A 25940-nucleotide genomic window follows, 5' to 3' on the forward strand; every position below is an offset into this window, starting at 1 on the left:
GAAGAGAAACAGACTGAGAGCTTGTAACGAAGCACAGAAATTTAGACATACATTTGTTAGAAGGAGGAAAGCAGCCAAATAACAGAGATATCAATTACAACGTGATGAGCATGGAATAGCCTTTATGTCTCTGAAATAATCACATCAGCAGGATAGAGGGGGCCTTGATGCCTACTGGCAGCTATGAGAAATTGATGCACACGAATTTATGCACTCCGCTAAACTGACACTGAACTGAGAGGAAAAAATGTGTATTGAAACACTCGGCGATACATGAAAGCCCCGTGATAACTCCATTTCAAGCACTGCTGCAGGATAAGCAAAACTTAGAGTATTTGGGAGGATTACATGGGAAAATAAAGAACATCCACCACCCTCTTATGCATCCTCAGAAGTACTTACTGCCCAGAGCAGGAATCTGTTGTGGCAGTGTCTGACAGTGCTGCACCTCAGGAACGTGGGAGCGAGACCTCCTGCCCCAGCAGGACCCACGTCCTACAGCAGCAGCCCTGCTCACCACCAGGCAGGGAGGGGAACACCGGCAGCACGCCCACTGCGAACAGCTCAGTCATTGCAGACCGTTGATGCCTACGTTGTTTAAACCTGATAGTAACAATACCCCAACAAAAACTAGTCTTCTGCCATATCCACGTACCTGGAAAATTTTAAATTCTCATTCAAGAAAGGGAAATCGGAAGTCACTGATGGAACTTAAAGTCCCCACAGTCTTGGGGGAATTTATGTTCACAAAGCTCTGGCAGGAGGAACGAGGACAAAGCGGGAAGAAGATGAAGAAGAAGGTAACTGAAACATGAAAGAGTTCGTACCATTCACAGGAAAATTCACAGTCAGAAAAAAAGGAATCTAGACTGCATGGAGAACCCTGATCTAAGCCAAGAAATTACTCACGCGGTAAGAAACCTGAGGCAAGGCACACATTCAGCATTTGTCGGTATAAGGTATGCCCTTTCTCAGCAACTAGATCTTCACAGCCTTGTTTAAAGGCATCCTCTGGACGCCTCTAGTCAGCAGAGGGGAAGTGTGATCAAATCCTCCTCTCTCCAAGGGGTACCTTGGACCAGACACCAAGGTCCTGGGTAAGATGAAGTACACACAATTCACGTATTTCTCGTGCCAACTGTAACAAGGAGAGGTGCTTCTGGAACACCCAGCAAAAGTCTCCTGTCTTACTTGCCCACATTATCACACCCTCCCCAAGGAAAGCTGCAGGCCAGAGCCACACAAAGCGGACCTGAAGGGAAAGACTTGGTTTATTGCCTCATTTGGGCTGCCAGTGCTGTTCTGTAGGGGTTGAGGCTACAAGGATGGAGGCAGCCTGTTTCTAAAGGCTTTGGCTCATCTGTGCCCTTGAAGGCGTGCTGAGGAAGCCAAGGAGAGCGTGTCAGGTGCTTCTCGGCCAGGACCCTGACAAGAACCGCAGCAGCCGGGGAGCTGCCAGTGGATGGGCAGCACCAAGGTCGGGACTCGAGGACAACCACGCCATCCCTGCCACCCGTGTTGTGCCCCAGAAGCTGCAAGGCCAGAAAGCCCACAGGAAGGAAGCAGCGCAACAGCGAGATCTCACGTCCCCGCACTTCAAACCCGAGCAAAGCCCCACCGCCAGACCAGCGCCGCCGGCCGCAGGATGAGTGCACTGTGCTGCAGCTCTCTCAGGAGAGGAGAAGGCTACAGAGACCAAAGATGACAACACCACGGATGCCCTCAACAGGGCTAACACCAAGCAACTACGCCGTTATTTCTGAGAGCTACTTAAAAGACCTAACACACAACAAACTGCATGGAGCTTAATTAATTCTCCTGGGACAGGAGGCTCCCCTGAGATGCTCTGCAGAGATTTTAATTAAAGAATCTAGGGAGCTTGCACCTTCTGCTTAAATCGCATTACTCACAACAGCAAACAAATGATGCTCCCTGCTCAGTAGGACGGGCAAATGCGCACACATACTCCAGCCATGCATAATAAAAATATATCAGTGGCCGCTCGGACTTAGAGTAAATTTCAGGATCTGATTTCTCCTTTCAAAAAGTCACCTGCCCCAGGTGAAATATTAACAGGGCAGAGCTCGGAAGGTGCAGAGAAACAATCCCTGAGCGTGTCCTGCAGCATAAAAGCAGGATCCCACAGCTGCCTACACAAAAGTGCAGGGGACCCAATCATTGCAGCGCTGTTACCAGCGCAGGTAACCCAAGTCCCCAGCCCTCCTGGGAGGGACGGAGTAGCCTCTCCCTGTAGCCTTACCTACCGTCCTGCAGAGTCCTCTCCGTAGATAAAGAAGGACACATAGGATGCATGGAGGAGGACCCAGGGCAGGGCAGAGAGGATGTGCCTGCGCCAGGAAGCCCAGAGGAAACCCTTCAGCGGGCAGATCGTCACTGCTGTAGAAATGCCGAGGGTGGCTGGGACTGCACAAGCCAGGGGCTGAGATGCCTGGCGTGGCAGGATGGAGGCAAGCGAGCAGCGCCTGCTCCCCACCAACACCCTCTTCACACAAAGCTACAACCCAGGGAGCTCTCAACCCGTTTTCTGCCCTCCCCGAAGGCTTTTGCCATGAGGCATTTCTAAGGCAGGTCACGAATGTGGAGACAGAGGAGCACCTGTCCTGTGCTATAATCTACGTGACCAGACACCCCTCAGACACCTTACATTCCCTAGCCCAAGCCCACTCACCCAACCTTCCTGGTCAAACCACCACCAGGCACCTCCGAGCTCCCACGTAGCAGCAGCATGCCGGTAGTCGCAGCAGGTACGTGGCAGACCAGAACCCCCGAGACACCTCCTGGACTCTGCAGAGCAGACACTACACGAGTAGTATCTGCCCATCCTGATGCGGGCATTTGTATTCAAAACGCGTTCGCTGCTCTCGAACACCCACACTACCATTTGAAATCTTCTCGCCTATTACAGAATACGTTGTTTGTGTGACTGCCTGTCTAATCCTACTCCCAGAGCCCCATTACAACATTTATGGTGCATTTTGTGTCATTTCTTTACATCCACTTGGCTGACATCTGCCAAAGGGAATTTCACTGCCAAGTCTTTGAACACCATTGAAAGCACTCACGTTTGCAGTTACGAACACGGTGCGGCATTACATGGGGAAAAGTTCCAGGTTCTGCCTGGACAGCTTTCTCCAGATGCACTCCAGACTCTGAACGACGGATTTCTTTACAACGCAAACAGACAGCAACATATAGACATCTTTGGATGTGCTCCCCTCATGCCATGAGACGATATCCTTCCTTTTGGCACAGCAGAGATGCCATAATGCTGAGTTAAAGCCTCAGCGAGGTGACTGAGATCTCTCAGCAGCACGCACCAAGTCCTACACACGACTCCGGGTTATTCTAACGCAATTTTGTCTAACACAAAGGAGGCGTTATGTAACGCAGCTGAAAAGTTTATTTCTTCCCATTTTTCTCAGCCTGCCTGGGTGTAGCAGGCTCTGACAGACCTACCGGTTACAGGGCCGTGCTGGGGGGGCGGCTGGCCGCCGAGCCCGTGCCCCAGGTACCGTGACGCTCGCCGCAGCGTGGCAGAAGGGTCGCTGCCGTCCTTCCAGGCAAAGGGCACGGACACAAAGCTCGTCTGCGGTAGCTTTGTAAACTTAAGCATGATCAAGCCCCAGATACATCTTCCAGGATCTCCTACGCTCGATGCTAGAGCACCGGGACCAGACAATAAGCGGAATTCAGCGCTGTAGGACAAACGGCACGGAACCAGGACAGGCGCAGTGAGGAGCCCAGGTCTCCTGGCCGGCCGGGGTGGCGGCTGAGGACACTGCGGGATGGGGCAGACGCGGTGGGTCCGGGTTTCCACGCGGGTGGGTCCCCACTCAGAGGCAGGAGCCCCCTTGAAGAAAGCCTCCGACTCTGCCCTCGGACACGCGGGTGGCACGCGAGGCGAGGAAACCCACCGAGCAACCTGACCGTGCTCCCGGTTCCCTGAGAGCACCGACACCCAGCCCTGCCGAATCCTCCCCCGGCCCCTCCGAAGCCCGGCTCCGGCTCACCTCGCCCACGGCCGGGGAGCGCCCGGCAGCCGCAGCGGGGCCGCAGGGGCCCCCCGAGGGCTCCGGGGGAAGGACGGGGCCCGGGGGTCGGCGCGCCGAGCCCGGGGTCGTCGCCGCCCCGCCGCCACCCACCTCACTTTAGCCGCCACCGACGACATGGCCTCGTTCCTCAGCGTCTTCCTTTTGGACACGGCTGTGCCCATATTCGCGCGGGGGGCAGCGCTCATCGCACGACCCCGCGGCTGCCCATGCCGCGGCGGGGCCGGCTGCCGGGCGGCGCTCCCTCAGCGCCCCGCCATGGCGCGGCGGCGGCGCCCCCCGACCCTCCCCGCCCCGCCGCGCTGCCCCCGGCGAGTGCGGAGCTCCGCCGCGGCCGCTGCCTCCTCATTGACTGCGGCAGGAGGGAGGGCCCGGGCGCTGCCCGCCGCCCAGGAAGCGCCGCTATATTTGGCCGCCGGCTCCCTCCTCCGCCCCCGCCTCCTCCCGGCGGCTGGCAGCGGACGCCTCGGGCTGGGCAGCCCTCCGGGAAGGGGCCCTGAGCCGAGCCCCCGCCGGCTTCTGCTCGGACCTGAGGTGAATTTGCAGCCCCCGAGGGCGGCCGGGGCAGGGGGGCGCTTCCCCGCGCTCCCGGCAGGGAACGGCTCCGTCACCTGCAGCCGGCTCGACCTCGGGCCGCCGCCCTGCTCTGAGGGGAGCGGAGCCGTCCCGGCCGCAGGTGGACGCTGGGCCAAAGCAGGAGGTTTTATGCGGGGTTTGGTTTCCGCAGACCGCCCTCGCACCCCGAGCCGGGGCCGTGAGGGGACCCCGAGTTGGGCCCCCCACGGGCTGAGCAGATGGGGACCGCGGGTCAGGCCTGGCCACGGGAGTCCTGCCGTCAGGCTGCACCTCGGAAGGGTCGATGCAAACAGGCGTTCTCCTCTGTTAATTTCAGCCTCGCGGGGAACGTTTGCCACCAGCCCAGAACAGCGCCCGCGGGGGCACAAGAGGTGACCAGAGGCAGCAGAGCCACGAGGGGCCTCGGCGGAGTCCTCCTCGTCCCCACTGCCGCCCGCCACAGCAAACGCCTTCCTCGGGGTCACCGGCTGCTAGAGAACAAACCCAGGGCGAGGAGCTTCCCTTCTGACCTGCTGCTCCCCCAGCAAAGCCCCGACACATTGTCAATTCACGTATGTATGCCTTGAGCCCAAGGAGGGTCTGGAAAAGTGCTTTTCCTGCAGAGAGTAGATAAAAATCTGCTTTCAGGGCACCCGAGTCAGTGGGGATGGTTCATTTTTAATTATTATTCACAGTATATGCAGAAAAAGCACTTGGGCTGTCCCACTGACTCTGCTAGCCTTCCTTGTATGGAAGAGACTGAAAGTTTGGGAAAAAAAAAAAAACACAACTTCAGCCCTCTCTCTCTCCATAGACTCCAAAGTAAAATCTGCAAGAAAGCAGACTTAATTTGTTCAAGTCTTCATGCAACTATTTGGTTCTATTAACCTACCACTTGAAAAACAAAAGCAATTCATACAGAGAGCAGAAAACCCAGCTCCTCTGGCGTGTACAGACACAAGGACCTGTACAGACGATATGTGAATAACAAATCTGCAGAAATGTATCTTTGCTTAGATACCAGCGGTGAGCAGAAAAAGTTCCCTGGGTGCAGAATGAAGACATCACCATGCTTTTTAGCTTAGACCAGCTGACTGAAGGAGAGGTACTAAGTGACATCAGCCTCCCCGTCAGTGCCACCAAAAGCGCTGGGCGCCGTGTCCTGTTCGCTCAGTAGAGCTGCCCTTGCAGACGAGGGTCACGCTCCTCCTGGGGGGTTTGCAACCCGAGCACGATGAACAGGGCACAGCTGTTACCCAGCATTGAACTGAATGATGAGACAGCTTTAAACATTGCAGTCTCAATCCAATGTGCTAATACTGGAGAACAGGTTTTAGGGCAGGTACGCCTCAGTCCTTTGTGTCGGAAGTAAGTGTGGTAGAGCTGCTCATCTAATTTGATGACCAGCCTTGCTTCACACCACTGAAAACAGAGACACAGATCTAGAGGTGCACACGCTGTCACAGCAAGGGAGAAAAGAGAAATACGTGGGAATGCTTTATAAATAAACTCAGCCTAAGCCTTTGAACTGTGCTTTCCGCCCCTTTTCTTTTTCAGAAATATAGGAAAAATGTTCTTTATTTCATAATATTTTTATATGTTTAAATATTTTGCCAGCTTTTGCAATGGCTTTTTTTTTTTTAAATGCAAACAAACAATAAATCATCAGATTTTCTACCCTACCCCTGACATAATCCCCATCAAATCTACCTGGAAATACCCCAAAGTTGCTATTGGTGACATTGTTCAGGTACAAAACAGAACCCAGCATCAATATATTGAATTTCTTCCCGCAGAAGAGGACTCCCATTAAATTTCTGCTCCTAACAATCTCAAGCCCCAGTCCCCTTCTTTCTTGTATAGTCATGCCACCAAAGTGTTTCTACAACAGAAAGTAAGACAGAATACACCTGTTTTTTAGGGAGCACCTTATAAAAACAAAACTGTAGAGAATGTGAGCCATACAATCAGTTGCAGTGAGGGAAGCAGCGTTCAGTAGTGTCAATTCCCCAAATTAAAAAGCAGGGATGTCTCCACCTTCACCCCATTTTCAGACCACTGTCTCCCACATCTGTGCCTCCTGGAGCTCTTTGAAACTCTCCTTCTTCCATCTCTCTGAAGGTCCAGTCCAACACAGGGCTCACTTCAAAGGCACATTGGTGGCTCAGGGCTTGGGCAGATGGATTTTAGAGATCTCCAATGATGGAGATGCCACCACCACTCCTGTCCCTGTCTCAGAAATATACCATTTTCACAGGGAAAGATTTTTTTTCCATGTCTCTAATTGTAATTTCCCTTGTTGCAATTCACGCCCCCTGCCTCTCAGCCTGTGCACCCCTGAGAAGGGCCCAGCCCCATCACTCCGTAGCCCACCCAAGCACCGGCCCATCTCTGCGGTTTCTCTCTTGCTCTCTGCTCCCTTCCTCACCCACATTTGAGTTTTCCTCCCTGCCTTTGAGTTTCTCCCAGTATTTGGGGGTCTGCGTACCCCAGTGTGACAAAGATGAGGATGCAGCCAGTGTGCCAAACGCCTTCGGCTCATTAAGGCTGGCGAAATGCCTTTGCTTCGTGCTAGGAAAAAAGTCAGGCGAGCCAGGCAGACGGCTCCCCATCGCTTCTCCATGGCAACAGGCCTTCCAGACGCACACACGTAGGCAAGCAGGCCGAGGAGGCAGGGAGCATCACGGTCCCTCTGCCCAGACCCCAGACATCTACTTGTGGGGCTCCCTGCTGAGCTCACTTCACCCTAAGGGAGCACACCCCAAAACAGCTTCAAAAATAATTGTAGCTGGTCAGAGAAATGCTCGCCTCTTTGTACCAGCAAAGGTGAAATACCCCAAGCCCAAGACAGACAAAATTCATCCTGGCCACTGATGATTTTTATCTATATAAATGCGTCACACTTCAAAAATCTGGTGTTACAGAATCCTTTCAAACAAAACAACAACAAAACCACACACTTGTCTAGTAGGAAACCCCGATGTCCTGGACCTTGTTAGGTCCTTTGATCAAGCTGAGATGAGGTGGTCTGAGATGGTCTGATGACTCTCGGACTTGGAAGGATACAATCTTTTCATGTTTAGAAAAGTCATTTTTGTCTGAACAAACAAAAGAATGTGTACCCTGTCAAGTTAAATTCAAAAAGAGAATTAAGGTGAGCAAAAAATAATAATTAAAAAAAAAAAGTTATAAGAACAAGCTGCAAAAGGCAAAGGCAAATAACAATAACTATTCTTCAAACTCACGAAGCACAAGAAGCTTGCTGGGGAGTCAGAAGTTGGCCATGGTGCAACAGGAGCACTCGAAGGAGATAAGGTCAGAACAAAAGAACAAAGTGAATGTTTTGCAGCTGTAGCCAGTGAGGACAAGCTCAGAGAAACTTCTGTACCCGCAATCTTTATAAGGACGTGGCGCAGGATTTAGCTCACATTCAAGTTGTCGGCAGAAGTTGAGGAGTAAATAGCCAAACCAAAGAGTGCAAAATTCACAAGGCTGAGGTGGCATTCACCTAAGTGCTCAGGATGAGGAACTCGGGGATGAAACAGTGTTAATTACTTAACTGTAACATGTAATCACTGTGCATAACAGCCTCCATGTCTGAGAGCTCTCAGGTGACAAATGGGAAGGGTTTGGGGTTATTACAGACCATGAAGTCTGAGGTTGCGCTTGGACAAACTGATAGAAACTATAGTAAAGAATATGATTAGTGTGTACTTGGATGCATCTGAAATTGGAGGGGGGGGAAAAAGAAAAAAAAAGGTGGTTTTTCTTGAATACAGGAATGCCTCATAAAGCTATTACAGTTCCTTAAAGGAGTCAATGATCATGAGATATAGTCTGCCTAGATTCCCAAAAGGTCTGTCACAGGAGTTTCTTACAGAAACACAGCTATCATGGGATTAACAGAAAGGGCTTAAAATGGATAAATAACTGGTTAAAGGATTTCTCAGAAAATAGCTATCAATAGTCAGGCTCCTGAACAGAGGAAGCTCTTGAATGGAGCCCCACAAGATCTGTGTTGGGGTCTGCACTCTTCGGTGTATTTGTAAATAATCTTGAAAAGGAGTTGAAAAAAAAGGAATGACAAAACTTGCTGATGATGCTACGATATTCAGGGTCATAAATACATGAGATACTGAAGAATATACAAAGACCTCATGATAGTGAAAAACTAGGTAATAAAATGGCTCAGGACATCCAGTCCAGATAATTACAAAGATATGCACACAGGAGAAAAACAATCCGAACTTCAGAGCACTGCACTGGGCTCTGAAGCCTTATCGTGAGAAACGGCCTCTTTTTCTCCCAGGTTCAGCTGAATACCGTCCCCACCCAAGCTGCACTTGTACATCACAGTCTGTTTGCTGCTTTGGATGCAGTACAAACCCAGGAGGCTGACGGGAAGCGACTCAGCAGTATGGTAAGCATAAAAACAGGACAAAGCGTGATATTTAACGCTGTTCTCATGTGAGATGACTGTAATTTCTTTGGTCCTAAGTGAGACCATGAACATTGGTGGTCCCTGCAGATAACACAGTTATTTAGTTAACAGAAAGGGCACAGTAACATGGCAGCAGTGTCGTGGAGGTGTGGGACCCCCACCCCCAGAGACATTTCCCAGGGTTGCACAATGCCACAGTGCAAGCCTGAGGTGGAGGCGCCTCCCAAGCAGGGGAAGTGCTGAGATCAGAGAAGTGCAGAGAGGACTGGCTCAGGCAGGGACATTTTTAGCCCCCTGTTTTTGCTTTTTTGCGCAAAACTGTCCCAAGCATGGTGTTAATGGAGGGGCAAAGCGCTGTCCTGAAAAGAGACAAACTGTCCATAAACACAGTGTCCCAGTTCAGCTCTTCTGACAAGTCACAACAGTCCTGAGAGACAGCAATAAATCCATGGTGGTGGGGGAGCCGGAGGAGCTGTCTGTGTTTATCTGTGTAGCAGTGCATGAAAAGAGTTTGAGGACAATGCTTATTGTGTCCAACTGCAATGAGAAGCTCAAAGTCTCCCAGGTACCAGGAGGTCACTGAAATATCACCTAGCTAACTTCCCACTTGGCTAATTTAGTCACTTCAAGATGTTCCTTTTGAATTCATTGATTAGAAACCTCACTCTAATGAGGCACTATAAGAAAATAACTTTCCCAAAACTGGCATAATTAAAATTAGGCAATACATCACAGAAGCAGTATCAATAGCTAGCAAGTTGGAGTTACCCAAGAATGGGTTTGCCTTGTGCAGATTCACTTGGACAGAGCTGTTCCTAAACGGCAAAGCACTTGGCGTTAGAAAATAAGAGCTTGTTCAAATACAGTCCCAAAGATAGCTCTGATCTTTGGATGAGCAGCTCCTCTGAACCAGCTCAGATACAGAACACTCAGACCCATCTTAAGGCCAACTTACTCCTGGCTATTTATAGTAAAAGACCTACCCAGTAATTATCAGGGCTGGATACAACCTCTCAGCCTTTCTTTCTGTTATGTGACATGTACCAGCCCTGATGCGCTAATGAGTGCAGTGTTGGCAGGAGGGGAAGTCAGACCCTCTTAGACCTTGATCACTCACCCTGATTACATGTTACAGAGAGGAAACCCTCTCCTCCACCCTCCTAAGTCACTGCACTTGCCCAAACCTTCTCATTTTGACAGCATTAGGAAGAAGCCAAATATTATTTTACATTATCTCCCTGCTCCTGCATGAGGCAGCAAAGTCTGTAGCAAGGCCAAGACAGGAGCCCCCCTACTCCTAAGTGGAGATTTGGAAGGGAGAATACATGCTTATCTTGGTGTGGAGGATGTGGACAAGCAGAACCTTCCTATCCCAAATTTGGAAAAAGCAACACTGAAAAAGGCCTTAGAGCTTTGCTTCCATAGTTTTTGCCATAGCTGGAGGTGGGGATTTGAGGGCTGGTGCACCGTTTTGGGGTGGGTGCAGCAACCCACTAGCAGCATGTGGAGCCAGCGCTCAGGGCAATGCTCAGCACCAGCATCATCTTCTCACACGAGGGATTTCCTGAGCATGGACAACCAGGCTGCATCTCATTTGAACCTCAGCTGCAGAGCCGCTTCGTCAGCCCCTGCCGGTCCTCCAGCCCGGATCAGAGTGACTCAGAGCAGGAGTTCTTCCAAGCCTGGCCTCCCACTGGGGTCTCCCATGTTAGCACTGAATTGACCTGCGTCTGTCTAGACAAACACAACCTGAGCAGATTTTGCTGTGGCTGCCATTCTGAGTGAGAGGAAGATGACGAGGCTGTGGGATTTAGTTTGCCTTCTTATTCGAGAGCAGTGCAGGAGCCTCACCAGCTTTCTCTGAGCAGACATTAGAGGTGGGGAGGATGGCTTCAGCTTGGCAGTGCCATGGAACAGCTCCTCTGGCCAGGTGATGTCTTCCCAGGCTCCCACTGCACTGCAGCACCAGCGCTGGCACACCCTGGCCCTAGCGGGAGGCATCACACTACTTAAAGAAAATTATGTTGCCCGCCTTTTCATTATCTTGCCCAGCAAATGTTCCCATGAAATATAGGCCTAATTATCTATCCACATTCAGATTACTCTAAGATGCAATTTCCTTCTACTCTGTGGAGTTTGCTTTCCTTCTGTGGATCTCATGATTGAAATACACTCAATTAGCTATTACTCTGCTGGCTGAAATCTTGAGCTGCCTCCATCCAGGTCTCACTGGCATTACAACAGCCAGGTGACAAAAGCTCACATGCGAACCACACAGAAGTCTCGTCACTCAGCCATACCTCTTATTTACTCCATTTTTATTGCAATAGACTGAGACGCCCAGTCTGGACTAAGGGCTTGCAATGTGAAGCACTGAACAAACCTGCCTTAAAACATGGCCCAGGAATGCTAAAATAATGTTATAAATACAAGCCATGCCTGGCGCCAGGTAGGCTGGAGCCGGGCAGACTCAGTCCCATGTGTAGCCTTGTTGAAATACATGCAGACCCATTCATAAAATAATAGTAATAATAATAGTAATAATAATGTTAATAATAATGCACTTCAGGCATTTAAGAGAGGACAAAACTACATCCAATCCCATCACATAAACCCTTCCGTCTTTTCTCAGTTCCCTCTGTCCTTTCCCAAACTCCACCTTGAACATAGTCAGAGTGCTTCCCGTTGCTCCGTCCTACCCCCTGCCTCCCTGGCCGTACCTTCCCACTCTCCATTCGTGCCAGCAGAAAACCCTTGTTCCTCTCTGCCAAGTTAGTTTTCTGGCTGTTTACTGAGCCCAAGAGCACGAGGACACGAGGGGCGAGCTGGGCTGGCAGCGGTGCTCAGAGGCAGCCTGACCTCGCAGCAGCTCCTAGGCCTGTGCAGGGGTCACGCTGGGAGCACGCAGTAGGTCCCCGCACTGCCTAACCCGTCAGGAGCCCAAAGGAACATGAGAGCCCCGTCGTGCCCCACTGCATCATTGTCTGTGAGTTTCTACAGTTAATGCTAATGCTACCACCAGAGGAATTCATGCCAGCATTGGCATTGAACAGTTTCAGGCAGCCATGCAATCAATACAGGTAAGAGGAGCTGCCAAGGACCCAGAACAAAGGCTACAGTGGCAGCACAGGAGATTGTTACAGTCTGCATTAGTCGCTTGGTTGGGATCGTTTCAAAGGTGTGCTCCTACAGCTCTGCAAGGGAAGTCACTGCCCAGGAGACAAACAATTTGGATGAGACCCCTTACTTCTGAACCAGGAGAGCTGCCAGCAAGACAGTGGGCATTTCAAGAGCAGCATAATAATAATTTCATCTTCTTTTCTTACAGTAATACAGCAGGTAGGGATAAATAAAAGAAACCCAACAGAAGAGCATCAGCTATAGCATGAGGGAAGATCCGAGCAGGATGGTAACATCATTTCATTCCTGTTGGTTAAGTTAGTGCCTTCACATTGACATAAACCACTCCCTCAGAATAAACTGCGATAAATAAAGCCAATCAACATAACAAAGGAAACAACAAGGGGGATGTTTCATGCAGGGAAAATATTCCTTAACCTCTCTCCTATGCAGCCCCTCAAGTGTGGAAGCAAAGGCCCTCTGGAGGACTTTGGTCTTGCTGCCTCCTTGAGACATGACTCTCACCTACACTAGAGCAGCTTTGCTTAGACAAGTTGTGACACTTGTCCTGGATGGGAAACCCCCTCCCAAGGTGATGTGTTCCCTTGTTGTGCCACCCGTCCTGGTGAAAGGAAGCCAATTTTGCACCTACCAGAGACAGGCCTTGCTCCCAGGGGCCTCCAGCACCGGCAGGGGCCATTCAGCAGCCGTGGAGGTGCAGGACTTGGCCCAAACGAAGGAGGTTCCTCAAGGTCGGGATTCCCGAAACAGCTCCAGGAACAGACCAGATGGTAATTGATTGCTCAATGATTCAGTGATTACTCAGTTTTTGCTCCATCCACATCTCAATACTTCACTGTTTGGCAAAATAACAGTCTGACTTTGTCCTGACTTTGGTGCAGCACAGCAGAAGAAACACTGAAGTCTGAGGTGGCTGCGTTATGTTTAAGATGGAAGAAGAAATGTTGCTGTTAAAGGAGGGTTTGTGTGCATGTGTCTCTGTAAACATCTAAATACAGAAGCTCTGCTCCAATCCCACCCTGCGCCGCGTCCAACCCTCGCTATATCTAAAGGTGCTGCATACAGACATGAAACCATTTCCAGCTGTTTTGCACATCTGCAATTGCTGTTGGCAAAAGGATTCAGGCAGAGCTGGAAATGCAGCATCCATATTGTGCACAGCCCAGGGCACGGCAGAGCCCACCTTGCTCCGACACGGGCACTTCTGCCTGTCACGAGGCCGTGCAAGGGAGCAGCAGAGAACGTGGGGACTGATCCTGCACAGAGCGAGGCCAAAGAGCACAGAGAGAAGCATGCAGAAACGTACGGGGAAGATGACTCAGAAAGCTCAGCTGGAGGATGATAAGGGATGCATTTAGCCTTCTTCCCCTCCGGGTGGGCGGAAGGGAACTACTTGCGACGGTTATGGCAGAAGGAGTGAGAAACTGAAAGGGAGGTGAGGAAAAGAGGAGAGCTGGGCTTTGCTGTGTTGTGCTATGGTGTGTGTTTTTGTTTGCAGTGCTTTCCATAGCTCTCTACTGGCCTAAAGTGTGTACCTGCATCTTTACTGATGACAAGAAGTGGCTCTGGGCAGCACGGGGAGATTCACCCAGCAGCTGCGCACACATTCAGGGCTGTCGGCAGCTCCTGACCACGGCAAGGATGTACCAAGATAGGAGCCATCTGCTTCAGCTGGGGCATCACACGAAGATGCAGGCAGCAAAGAGCCAGTAGGTTAGATCCTGGTAGCAAGGATAACAAATTCCACATTTGCAAATAAAATAGCCCAGGGCATGGGAAAGGAATGGATGCAGTGTGTGCGCGCAGTAGGAGGGGGTTACGTGTTCTGCTCTCTCTGCCCGTGCCCCACTTCCAAGCTGCCTTGCAGGGAGGGAGAAGAGCAGCCCCAGTGGTTCACAGTGAAACCAGAGAGGGGCTGAGAGATTGGCCAGGGGCTTGTCATGGGCAGCAGCTGAATCTGTCACCGTTCTGCAGGAAAGGAGCTGGATGCTACTGCAAAATTTCAGCTGAACTGGAGCCGACAGCGGTGTGCCCGTGCAGAAGAGGTGAATGTGGCAGTATGAGAACTGGCACAGAAATGTGCCATCGTGTGCAGCCTGCGCAGGGCTGGTGTGGCACCAGGTGGAGGATCTGGCCTAGTTCTGGCAGTGGAGGGGACGTGGGCCAGTTGGAGACGGCGCAGAGGGAGCACAAGGAGGGATGAGATGGTGCAGAAGCACAGCCTATGAGCAAAGGCTGAAAGAGGGAACGACTCACCCCAGAGAAGTAAAGACTTGGGGAGAGCCACAGCAACATGCTCCAGCTAGATAAAAGGCAGGACAGGATAAGAAACAACGGGATTAAACTGCCACAGGGAAATTCAGGTTAGACAAAAAGAAAAAGCGCTTAACACTATGGATGGTGAAGCAGCGGACCAGGCTGCCAGGGTGGGCAGAGACATCCCAGCATGGACAGGGCAGCTCAGGCACCGTGTCGGGTGCGATGGAGGGAGCAGAGCCTCTCCTGGGCTCCAGGCAGGCTGGATGTCTCAGCACGGCTGCTCCGTCCTGCTTTGCTGACTCCAGGGTGCTCCGGAGTCACGTAACTCTGCCATGGACTGGTACGGCTTGTCGGTACCCATGAAACCAGCAGCTTCGCAAACTTCACGATGACGGTGAAAGTTATGAGGGAAATTGAAGGGGAAAAACCAACAGCTTCTGAGTGGAAAATCAGCAGTTTCAGAAGAACTTACAATAGGGCAAAAAAGCTGGTACTGCACAGTCGAGAAAATGTAACTTTGGCTGAAAGCCAATCCTCAAAGTTGGTAACCTGAAAGCAGCGACTGGAGGCAAAATGACAATATATATGAAGAGGAAGAAAGTAATAGATACCGATCAATATATAGTGGTCACCAGAGTGAGTTATGAAGCAGAGATATTGGTAGAGGAAGGTAGACAGAGCAGAACCCATGGCTGGCAAAGCCATGAGCAGTAACAAGTTGTTCTCTGTAGAAACAAGAGAAGCGTTAATGAGGTTGCAGGTCTGTTTCATAGACCTAGAGAAGCATAAGAAGATTTTGGCCAGGAACAGCCTCTGGGTGTCTCCAGTCTGATTTCCTGCTCAGGGCAGGTGTTGGCATGACACCGCCTCACTCAGGGCTCACCCAGTCGAACTTTGAAAGCCCCCGAGCACGGAGGAGCCGTGGCATTTCTAGATGAAGAGGTGCATTGCCAGTGACAAGGCACACACTGCCTCTCTGCTGCCTTTAGTAAGGATGGGAACGTGAGGCACGAAGATGATGAACTACTCTCTGGTCTACCAACACCGGAGAGCATCGCAGATGGCACCCGTGGGGTTTCTGAATCAGCAGACCCACACGGTTTGCACCTGAGGGCAGTGTGCTGAGCCGAGCTCCCTCCGTTCACTCGCTTCTGAAAAGCCCAAAGCCTGGGGACGCGCCGAGTTTGGCAGGAACCAACGTGGTGCTCGGCGGGTGAGACGGGCGCCCTGGTTAACAATCGGTTGGTCCAGCGTGACGTTCAGATTGAAAAATGGAGAGGACATGCAGGATCCAATTAATATCGAACTCACGGATTAAAAATACACTCCGTGTGGTCTAATGGAAAATGTCTTGTCAAATGAGCCTCGTCTCATCCTTTGAGAAAATTGTGAGTTTGTAGATAAAGGTTACCATGTAGCCATTATTTGCTTAGCTTTTGGCAATGTGTTTGACTTAATATCATATGACATCCTAATTACAAATTTAGCTCTATACAATCTTGATAAAACCCTCATTAAATGGATGGAGAGCTGCAAACCCATCTCCAAACAAGGAGTCATCAGTGAACAGAGACGATGTAGAGGGATTCTGCAGGATTTGGTCCCAGCCTGACACTAATCAATGTTTTCATCATTGATTGAGAAATGAGCACAAAACACAGCTGATGAATTATACAGCTGCTGGAAGCAGAAGGACTGGCAGTGAATAATTACAACAGCGAAGTTGTATAGAGCAACTGGGATCTTCTCTGTGCACGAACCCATTTTCACTTGGCAGTATTAAAATAGGCCAGCTTTCAAACAGCAACGAGGGAGACGTTTCATCCAAAAAAGCTATGATACAAAAAAATCTAGACATCATTAGGGGAGGGAATTGCTTTTGCAGTACGCCAGCAACACGGCTCTGGCCCCAGGTACAGAAACCAGAGGTGGAGGACTGTGCTGCCCGTGCTTTTCTGCAGCACGAGAGGTGGCCAGAGAGGGGACAGCTGAAGTCCCAAAGGGAACAACCGAAGTCCCCAAGAGGGGACAGACAAAACCCTTGAGCTGCAGGCAGCAGCCACGTGGGCTCACTGCAAGCCCTGGGGCTGGGCTCGAGCCCGCCGCCTTCCAGCAGCTCTTCCTTGCGCAGTGCAGGACCCAGCCGGGCTCGTCCCAGCAGCACGCCGCAGGCCACTTGTCCCCGTCCACTTGGTGCCCTCCCTAAGTGTGACACTACAACAAAGGCACTCTCCTAAGGGAACAAAATTTGGCTGGCTGAGATTTTGCGTCAGGCTTGGGTTACATTGTTGTTCCTCCTGCTCCTCCACATTATTTTCTAATAACTAATGGTTTACACATTTATAACAGAGGGAAGCTGAGGCTGCTTTCTGGGGCAGATGAGGCGCTGGGGATGAGACACCCAGGGCTCACAGGAGGGTCTCTCCAAACAGCCAGGCTGCGAGTTGCCTGGCAAAGACTCCACCAGCAGAGACGCATTTTTGGGGGACAGATTCTGGACCTGCAGCCCCAGAGGGACTTTTCCATTACCTGCTCCTAAATCAGCCCCTGCTACAGCAGCCCAAGGGCCCCGGTGACCCTCCTGGATGGGGCCGGGATCGCGGCCAAGGTCCGACCCAGCGGGGCCACAGCCCTTCACAGCTGCTGGGGAAACGCTCGGCTCTGCCTGTATTTTTAGCTCTGCCTGCCACATCGCTCGAGTTCACGGCATGACCTAGTTTGGCAACGCAGAGCACTCACACGGCGCCCACCCCACTGGGTCCCGGCTCGGCCGCGTGTTGGGGAGAACATGGGTGGCCCCGAGAAGGGCTCCCCCGGGGCACCGCAGCCCCCGCACGGTGCTCTCCCTCCCTGCGCATCAGCACACGCAGCCCAGGGCCAGATTTTGGGAGGAGGGAGAGGGTCCCACAGGAGCATGGGCTGCCTGCAGCAGGGACACGTGCAGGGTCCCCGGGTGGGAGCTGCTCTGGGGGGATTTGGCAGGCTTCTTGCTGGGGCTCCGCGTTCCCACCTTTACCCCTGCCTTCTGTGCAACATCAGCAGCTCCCAGAGCAGCACGGCCACAGCCCGGGCTCAGGGCCCCAAGAGGAGTTGCCTTCAACCCCCAGCTCAGCTTCACAGCTGGCCAAACCCTGCAGCCAGCCCATCTGGTTCCCCGCAGCGCCCCATCCAGCCCGACTCTGGCACTGGGGAGCGGAGCTGCTCCAGGCCCTGCCCGTGCCCACACTCCGGCCTTCTCCAGAGCCCCGGCAGGCACTGTGCTGAGAGCTCGGTGGCAGGCTCGGCTCCCCAAATCCACATGATCCCAGTGCTTGAGGGCACTGACAGCCACGCGAGCCAGGTGATGTTTTAAGTCGTCCTTTACCTGCCAGCTCAAAGAACCCCACTCACCGTTCCTGTTTTGCTGCGAGGGAGAGGAGCTGAGGCGCTCTCCTGCCACCCGTTTTGCACTGGGGAACGGCTGCAGAGCTGACACCAGCTCCATTTAATTTTGGCAGCTCTCAGGCACCTAGAAAAGCTTTCTGACCCATGGAGCGTACTGAAAGGTGCACTGCTCCTGGGAAAAAGAGCCCCAAAAAGGGGCACGCTTCCCTAACACTCCTGCAAGGCTCAGCTCTCCCCTCTGCTTTTGGGAACCAAAATCTTCACCGCCCAGCACGTCCCGCAGCAGGAGCCTCAACCAGCGGCTGCAGCTGCCCGGGCTGGGTGGCCCCGCGCCAGCGCCCTCAGCCACAGCCCGGGCACCGACCCGCGAGGCTGCACCACCGCCGCCGCAATGGCTCTCACGCCTCATTACCCCCAAATCCCACAGGCGCACCGCTTCACCAGAGCTGCTCTAAAAGCTTTTCTGATCTTTGCTTTGTTAAAAGCTTTCTATTTCCAGCAAGGAAATAAGCAGAAGGGAGGGGTTTTACAGCCACCAGGAGACTTGGTGCCATGGCTAAGCCATGGGGCAGTGGTGTGGGGGATGCCTGAGTATCCCCCAGCTCCGCAGCATGACGAGCAGTCACCGTCCAGCCTCCTCCAACTAATTCAGTGCTTAATTTGGGCCAGCCCAATCACACCAGAGGAACAGACCCACACCAGGTGGGTCACCAGATGCCAGCTGCATGGAGGTGGGTGCACACATGCCCAAGATAGAGTAAAAGTTTATTTAGGTTGCAAATACAGCCATGGGCACAGTCAGCACCCCGCTCGCGCCAGCTGATACAAAAAGCACCCCGCTCTGCCTGCCCAGGCACAGCAGGATGCAGGGCACCCCGGCACTGACACCAGGGGCAAGCAGAGCTTTTGGGGCCACCCACGCTCACCCCCAGCAGTCCCTGTGGTGGCTTTGTGCTCATACACAGGGCACGGGCACTGCTCGGAGCTCGCCCCGTGCAGCATGAGGACACGCAGGCAGGTCAGGGCTGCTCGAACCACGCGCCAGCCTTATTTGACACGCTCCTCTGGGGCCATGCATCACAGCTAGTGTGTTTTCTTCGAGGAAAAAAAATGTGTCATTTATGGTACATTTATAATTAATGCCCACTTTGTGTGCTTTTTGATCCCAAATTATACAGCGCTCGAGTGCTCTAATGCAGAGCTGTGCTCATCCCTGAAAGGACAGCGTCAACCGCTGGTGCTGCTACGCCTGCCCTCCCTGACAGACGCCACAGCTAAAGACGAGATTTCCAGAGCCATGTACTTCCAGGAGCATCGTTAGTGCTTGCAGCTCACGGGTGCTGACTCTTGCTCAGCGCTGTGCAGGGGAGCAAGGCTCAGCACGGGCGCTTCTGTATCGAGGCCACATCGGACAAAGCCATCACTCCCCGCTGGTAACCCTGTCTGCGTCGTGACAGAGAGTGTATTCCTGTCCTTCACCCCCCGATGGCGTGAGATTTAATTAAGAGCTGTCCCTGCTGGCTCCAGCCGTTGTGGAGGACGGTGACGGTGGCTCTGCCAATTACCTGTGAAAACGCCGCGCTTGCTCTCAGAAACACTCAGGCCTCAGGTGCGTTCCCGGCACTTGAAACACTGCCCAGGGCTGCTCCTGCAGGGTGTAAAGTGTCTCCAGGAAAAATCCTGATACAAAATTAAATAGATTTATAGTATATAGTTACTTCTAAAACCAGGATACACACTAATAACACTTTTGGTTTTCACATATATATATATAATATATATATATAATATATATATATATTATATATAATAGCAACAGGCAAATAATTTTATTGCAATTGCTAGTCCCACATTTTCCCCTAAATATCTCGACTCGAGTCAGGAAAGGGGGTGCGGCAGCGCCCCTTGCCCCAGGCTGAGGCGGGCAGGCTGTGCCAGCATTTCCCTGCTCTCAGGGAGCACCCCGGGTACAGGAGGAAATGGTTCCTTGCATTGAGCTTCTGCAGCCAGCGCCTGCAGGCAGCTGCGCCCCATCCTCACTTCCCAAAGTGGCTCCCAGGCACGGGAAGGGGACATGGGCACAGCTGCCCTGAGGGCTCACAGCACTATTTATAACAAAGCACAAATAAAAGCCAAAACAGGGTCAGACCCTCCGTGACCCAAGGAGAGGCTGGGGACAAGGAGCACAGGCACAAACCCCACCAGACCCAGCAGGAGAGGAAGCAGCCATGGGTCAGGAAGGGACCGCTAATGGAAGTCTGTGCCCTGGTGCCATCAGAAGCCACATCATAATGTCACTTTTACTGAACATCTTAAAAACCCCAATGCCTCGTGCTCAGTCTCCTCCAGGAAGCCGCAGTCCCATTGTGAGACCTCGCACATGGCACCGTGCTTCGGCCAGGTTCAGCACAGCGGGTGCTGGTCCAGCCTCGTGGAGCGCCTGCAGGAGAGGAAAATATTTGCTGTATTTCTCGTTTGCTGATTTTATTACTGGCTCTTACTCACAGCAACAGTAAATTAAACCCTGAGGCACAGCAGAGCCCCCGCATCCTGACAGCTTAAACACAGCACTCGGGCGGCATGCAAGGAAAATCACACATTGGAGGAGGTCAGGGGAGCACGAATAAATAAGATTAGATTAATTTTGGAATAACACGCAGAGAAAATGACGTCTGCCAGGGAAGGAGCATCGCAGGGCGCTGCTGCAGCCCCCATCCGCCCCCAGTCCACAGAGCAAAGCACGACCAGCTCATTCCAGGCTTACAGCTCGCACCCAGGGAGCCGCAGCAGGAGCCACCACAAACAGCCACGCACGAGCCAGCGCGGCACAGCACGAGATCAGCGCTCTGCTCCTGCCTGGGCGATGCCTCCCAGCAAATTTGAAAAGGTGCTTCCAGCTGCCACCGGGCAACAGCGGCTCGCTCCTCTTCCCTAAACCCTGCTGGAGCTTTCTCCGATAGTCAAACAGCGAAACAGAGCAACTGGACGAGCTCTGTGCTTGCAGCAAGCCGTGCAGTCGGTCAGCCCCAAGGGCACCACTGCCCAGCTCAAGGGCGCCCCGCTGCAGCGTCCCCTCACCCGGCACAGGGGTGGCTGCGCCCCTGGCCCTTCCCCTGCAGGGACCGTGCCCGCAGTCAGAGCCCTGCAAACGCATGTCCCCAGAACACCTTCCCTCCTCCATGGCTTCCTGTCTTCAGTGTGCGCCTGGTTCACAAGTGACCGAGCCGGGACACATCTGTCCCCTTAGCGCAGCAGCCGGGGCACCGGCAGAGCCCCGCGGCAGCACTGGCTGCAGCCGTGACCTGTCCTCACCTGTTTGTCACCCTGGCAGCCTGCAAGGGCTCAGCCTGGGCCACCAAGCAGGCTTGGTGCTTGACCCGCTGCTCCTTCGTCACTGGGAGGTGTTTCTGGATGTTCACTCAAGGGCCTAAACCCCAGCAATCACAACCACCGGCGTCCAAGCCAAAGGCTTTCAGGGGAACCTCTCGCACCACCCCTGGAGTTCACCCAGCAGCTGCAGCTCGCAGCCCCGACTCCTCAGGACCTTGCTCTGATCCTGCCCCTCCCCGCTTGGTGCTGGGCTGAGGGAACAAGCTCTGTGTTCTCAGCACCCAAGGTGAAACCTTGGTGAAACCTTGGGTTCTTCTAAGCCACCCCTCTCCTGCTGCATTTCCAGCAAAACAGCAGTGGGACTGTAGGCACAGAGTCTGGGGTATTAGGGGCTGATCAGTGCTAACTCCTTAGGACAAGGCTGGGGGTTGGAGGGGGCAGGGGCTGGTTAAGACAGCCAGATGAACCCTTGTGGAAACGCACATGCAAGTACAGGAGCATTAGGATGCCCCTGGGTGTGACCCTCTTCTGCAGCGAAAAAAGATTTGTGGGAAAAAAGAACGGGATTGGACAAAGAGACACGAAGCTGAAACACTGCCAGAACCCTGCACTGCCCAACCGGGGAGCTGGGCAGACCACAGCCAGCAGGAAAGCAAGCCGAAAAAAAAAATAAATCTGCTTTTAAAATTGTACAATAATTGCTTTACATTCTTCTGCACAGAAGGAAAGATTGTTTTAGTGTCCAGGACTCAGCTACAGAAAATGCAGCAAGGAAAGAAAGCTGTGATAAATTATTTAGAACAGACTTTCAGTCTCGCATCAAAGGTTTTTTTTCTGTCTTCGTACATCTGAACTAAGTGCCATCTCCCCATGGAACAGGTCACAAAGCAAATCTAGTGGCTCTAATTAGCATACCCAGGAAGCCTGGTGCTTTTCTGTTTTCCACAACTCCTTCAGCCCATGCAAACGCGAGCCCATCGGCTCACACCGAGGCTCCAGGAGCAGGACCGGCTTCCAGGAAGTTTGGAGTTAGAATTCAGAACTTGGAAATTAATTGCGTGTTCGAACAAAGGGAAACAGCTCTCCTGGTACAGCACAGGGCAATGCAAGAAGCGATGCGCTCAGGCTGGCAGAGCAGTCACCTGTCTGGAAAACAGCATCCCGCCCCAGATCGGTCCTCTTGCCCCAGCTGCCAGGCAAGCAGAACCGATCGCTGCTACGGGGAGCGCAACGCGGGTGTCCGACAAAGTGCACCCGTCCCATGTCAGGGGGTGGGAAGGCCCCACGCAGAGACCTAACCTCTGCTGAAGGCACTTTGGTTTTTAAAGGAGTCCTTTGGAGGCTGCAGACCAGGATGGGCTCAGTTAGGGGCAACCAGAGGACCTTAGTCACCTCGAGGGTTAGTCTGTACTCCAGCCCTGGTCACTCTTCCCCAGGGAGAGGTTCCTCTGCTGTAACCACCCGTAGATACCGATGTTGGAGGGCCTCTCACATCTGTTTTGCATCCCCTCGTCAGAAAAACAGAACTCAGTTGTGCTGCTACTGCTGCTGAGCAAGACGTGCTCCTCTTCCACTGCTCCGAGCAGCTCTGTGGTTATAAAGCACACGCCATCTTCTAAAAGAGCTCCAAGTGCTCTCACGGGCACTCACTCCCATTCTTCCCAAGGCTTGCCACGAGCCTTCCCTGTGATACATCCCACTAATCTCAACCAAAATTAAGTATCTCCAGCTCAACAGGCAACCTGGCTGCCGGCAGCGTTACCTCTACTTCAAAAGCCATTTTAGAGTTTTATTTGAAATAATTAATTTCTTTCAATAGCAGGAAAGAAGCTCTGTCAACTGCAACATTTTCTGTAAAATTGCATTAACCAAAATGTGCATGAAAGGCCCGGACGATCGTTGCAGGGAAGGTCTCTCTCACTTCCACTTCTGAGAGGTTCTGGAGGTGGAGCCAGGCTCACTTTGGGTGGCTTCAAGAGAGGGGACACGTCCCTCTGCCCAAAATGCTGACCTGGGGATCCGACACTCGAAAATACCAGTTTGTGTTAGAGGAACAGCTTCCCTGGGCAAACACTGCACGCTCACGGCTGTGATGGAGGAGAACAGGAGGCAGAATGGGTGCACAGAGAACAGGTCACACTCACAGCACTCACAACCACGGCTGTCCTCGGTGGTGCCACCAAACTTTTCTGGCCCCAGGCTTGCGCTGTCCAGCTCTGGTCATGCCTGGAGGCATCACCAGCTGCTGATGCACATCAGAGGGCCGGGACAGCTCAGCACAGGAGGCAGCTTTCAGGACTGTCTTTAGTGCTCTGGCTGGATGACAAATCCCCTCGAGGCAACAGCACCTACAGCTAGCACTGAGCCGAAGAGTTCACATAAAGCAAGAATTAGCTTAATTTATCCAGCCAAGTGGAGCTATCAGCAACGACAGATGTGGGACAAGAAGAGCAAGCACCAGGGGACATCTGAACACGGCCCAACTCACACCGATTGCTGCAGGCCTCAGGGGGAGGGTGTGGGGAGAGCACTGGAGATTTCTTCCCAGTACTTAATATAGCGAGTGATTCCCACTGGAGTTAGAAATTTAAGAAAAACAACACACATTTCTTTGCAAGTCAGACATGAGCAGAGGCAAGTTGGGTTCTTTAGGCTGTTGCTACATTCCCCAGGACTTCTGCATTCACTCACAAGTTGAGAGAACATCCCACACCGAGCACAGGATGGGGAAGTCTCAGTGTTGGTGGTTACAGTTCCTTCAAGTTCAAGCAGGTTTCTGTGCTCAAAACCAGTTGTAAATAAACAGCATAAATTTACCAGCATTGGGTCCCACAAAGAGAAACTTGGCAACCACCACGCAGACATTTCAATCCAGTAGAATACCTTTATTTTTTCAGGGCAAATACAGCCAAGTAGTGGCTCCAGAGTTCACTGGCAAATGTCAGCACTATGATTTGTCAGTAAATGCTCTGCTGATGGTTTGAGGATACAGGCTAGATAGCTAGTGTTCTTGTCAATTGATTTCTTGGCTTCAGATTTCAAGTTAAATACATTCAGACTGGCTCCTGTCAGAGCACTGCTCACAAGTACCTGATCAAAAGTCATTGAGGAGTTGATTACACAGTTACCTGATTCATATGAAAAGAAAGCAATGATGCTGCGATCCACAAAATCCCTTCCTCTCTCTAGTGCTGCTGCACGGAGCCTTCTCAGCAACAGACTTCAGTACATTGCTGGATGACGTCCAGTTATTCTTTGGGCCTTCACAGTAAAAACAGTAACTGGAACATACCGCAGCAAAAATCAAGGCAGCGTTTGACTGCACGTTCCCACCACGTTTCTACTTTGTCAGTCTCAGAGTGATTAACAAACAGCCGCTCATTCTGGCACCCGTACAAAGGAGCACGGCACAAGGCGGCCACCCTTCACGGGGGTCCAAGTGGCACAGGGACTTGGGCATGATGCGGATATTTGTGCTTAGTGCTGGCAGCTGAATGCCTCATACCCTGCCTGGAGAAGGACGAAAGCTTACTTAATGTCAACTAGAAGTTGCTTTCTTTTTTTAAATACATATAAATAAAAGTGGCAGTATGGACGGGATGTAGCTGTCAGTCTTCTGAGCGCTAGCCCAGCTCTCCCGTGCTTCTTGCCTGGCACTCCAGGTCTGGGAGATTCTTGCGCTTTCTTATCTGCATATCTTCATCCTGAAGGAGAAAAAAAAAAAAAAAGCACAAACTCATTCTTCAGTGTCCTTCCTGAGCTGGATAAAACCTGTCCTCTTGCCTCATCTCTTCTTTTGTCCATCAGGCATTACCCATTAGAGATCAGCCCAGCAACCAAAAATCTGTACACCATCGCTCCAGCTCCCCACTCAAAACACCAAAGCCACGTCACATCTTCACACTGGCAGCTGCCCAGGCTAGGAGCCTTCCCAAACTACTCACATGTTTCCCCTGAAAAAACAGTTCATCTCCAACAGGACAGGCAGCTTCAGGTTTTAAACCTGCTGGCTACTCTAGCTGGAGTAAGAAGGGCAGGAGTACGACCCTTCAGGCTGTAGGCAACATCAACTGCCTGGCCTCACAGTGCAGATTTTCCTCAGGGTGGACCTGAGCTCCCACACAATCAAATAACTTTGGTTGTAAGGGACTTTTGGGAAATATAATACAATTTCCTGCTCTACTCAGGGCTAACGAATGCCAGATCAGGTCATTCAGAGCCTTTTCTATTTGGTTTTTGGGTATCGACAAGGCTGAAGTTTCCACCATCTCTGCACACCCCACTGCAACACCCAGGTGTGCTTTTTGTGACACCTTTCCTTGCATGCAGTCAGGACTTCCCTTACTGCAAGCTGCACCTGCCACCTCTTGTCTTTTTGCAGTGCATCTCTGACACCATCTTCTCTATAAGCACCCAGTTCCAGACAGCTGAAGACGGCAGGCAGGTCCCCTCTCGGCCTCTTCTCCTCCAAGCTGAAGGAAGCAGCTCCCTCAGCCTCCTCGTGCCCAATGCACCCCAGCCCTGACCCACCCTGAGACCAAACCCACGAAGCCCTGGGCTCTTCACACGACGTGGCCACGTTTGCCCCACACGGCACCGCTGCAGACTGCCCACCTGAACAGCACGTGTCCTTTAGTGCCTGAACTGCACAGAAAAACTTCTGCACAGTCTTCCTCGGCACACCCCTGTACGTGCTCCTCTGAGCAATCCTTCCTGACACCTCGACCTCGTACCCACCGCACAGCCTATTGCCGGGGCAG

General features: G+C 52.2%; 2 protein-coding genes and 1 long non-coding RNA gene across 9 annotated transcripts in view; 1 reads left to right on the top strand and 2 right to left on the bottom strand.

Moving 5' to 3' along the window:
* Positions 1-4425, bottom strand: part of NSMF (NMDA receptor synaptonuclear signaling and neuronal migration factor) — a 50382-nt gene extending 45957 nt beyond the window's left edge. For 3 of the 6 annotated variants that reach the window (XM_080561507.1, XM_080561511.1, XM_080561509.1), the window contains exon 1: positions 4164-4399. In XM_080561507.1, the coding sequence (XP_080417633.1) occupies positions 4164-4258 (95 nt within the window). In that variant the 5' untranslated portion in view covers positions 4259-4399. Of the gene's footprint in view, positions 1-4163 lie in introns of all 6 variants that reach the window. The other 3 variants (XM_080561510.1, XM_080561508.1, XM_080561512.1) reach the window with 2 other exon arrangements.
* A 25-nt stretch (positions 4426-4450) lies between these two features.
* Positions 4451-25939, top strand: LOC308180248. Of its 2 annotated transcripts, XR_013940846.1 has the most exons (5): positions 4451-4604; positions 4963-5197; positions 8935-9045; positions 19029-19459; positions 25562-25939. It is a non-coding gene; the product is annotated as an uncharacterized lncRNA (long non-coding RNA). The 2 variants fall into 2 exon arrangements; XR_013940847.1 differs by lacking the exon at positions 25562-25939 and having other exon boundaries at positions 4452-4604; positions 19029-23900.
* Positions 24045-25940, bottom strand: part of PNPLA7 (patatin like domain 7, lysophospholipase) — a 126516-nt gene continuing 124620 nt past the window's right edge. The window contains exon 35 of the mRNA XM_080561496.1: positions 24045-24884. Coding sequence (XP_080417622.1) covers positions 24804-24884 — 81 coding nt within the window. The 3' untranslated portion in view covers positions 24045-24803. The remainder of the gene's footprint in view (positions 24885-25940) is intronic.

The sequence above is a fragment of the Anser brachyrhynchus genome (assembly GCF_964034855.1).
Source record: "Anser brachyrhynchus genome assembly, chromosome: 19".
In the NCBI taxonomy this organism is placed as follows: domain Eukaryota; kingdom Metazoa; phylum Chordata; class Aves; order Anseriformes; family Anatidae; genus Anser; species Anser brachyrhynchus.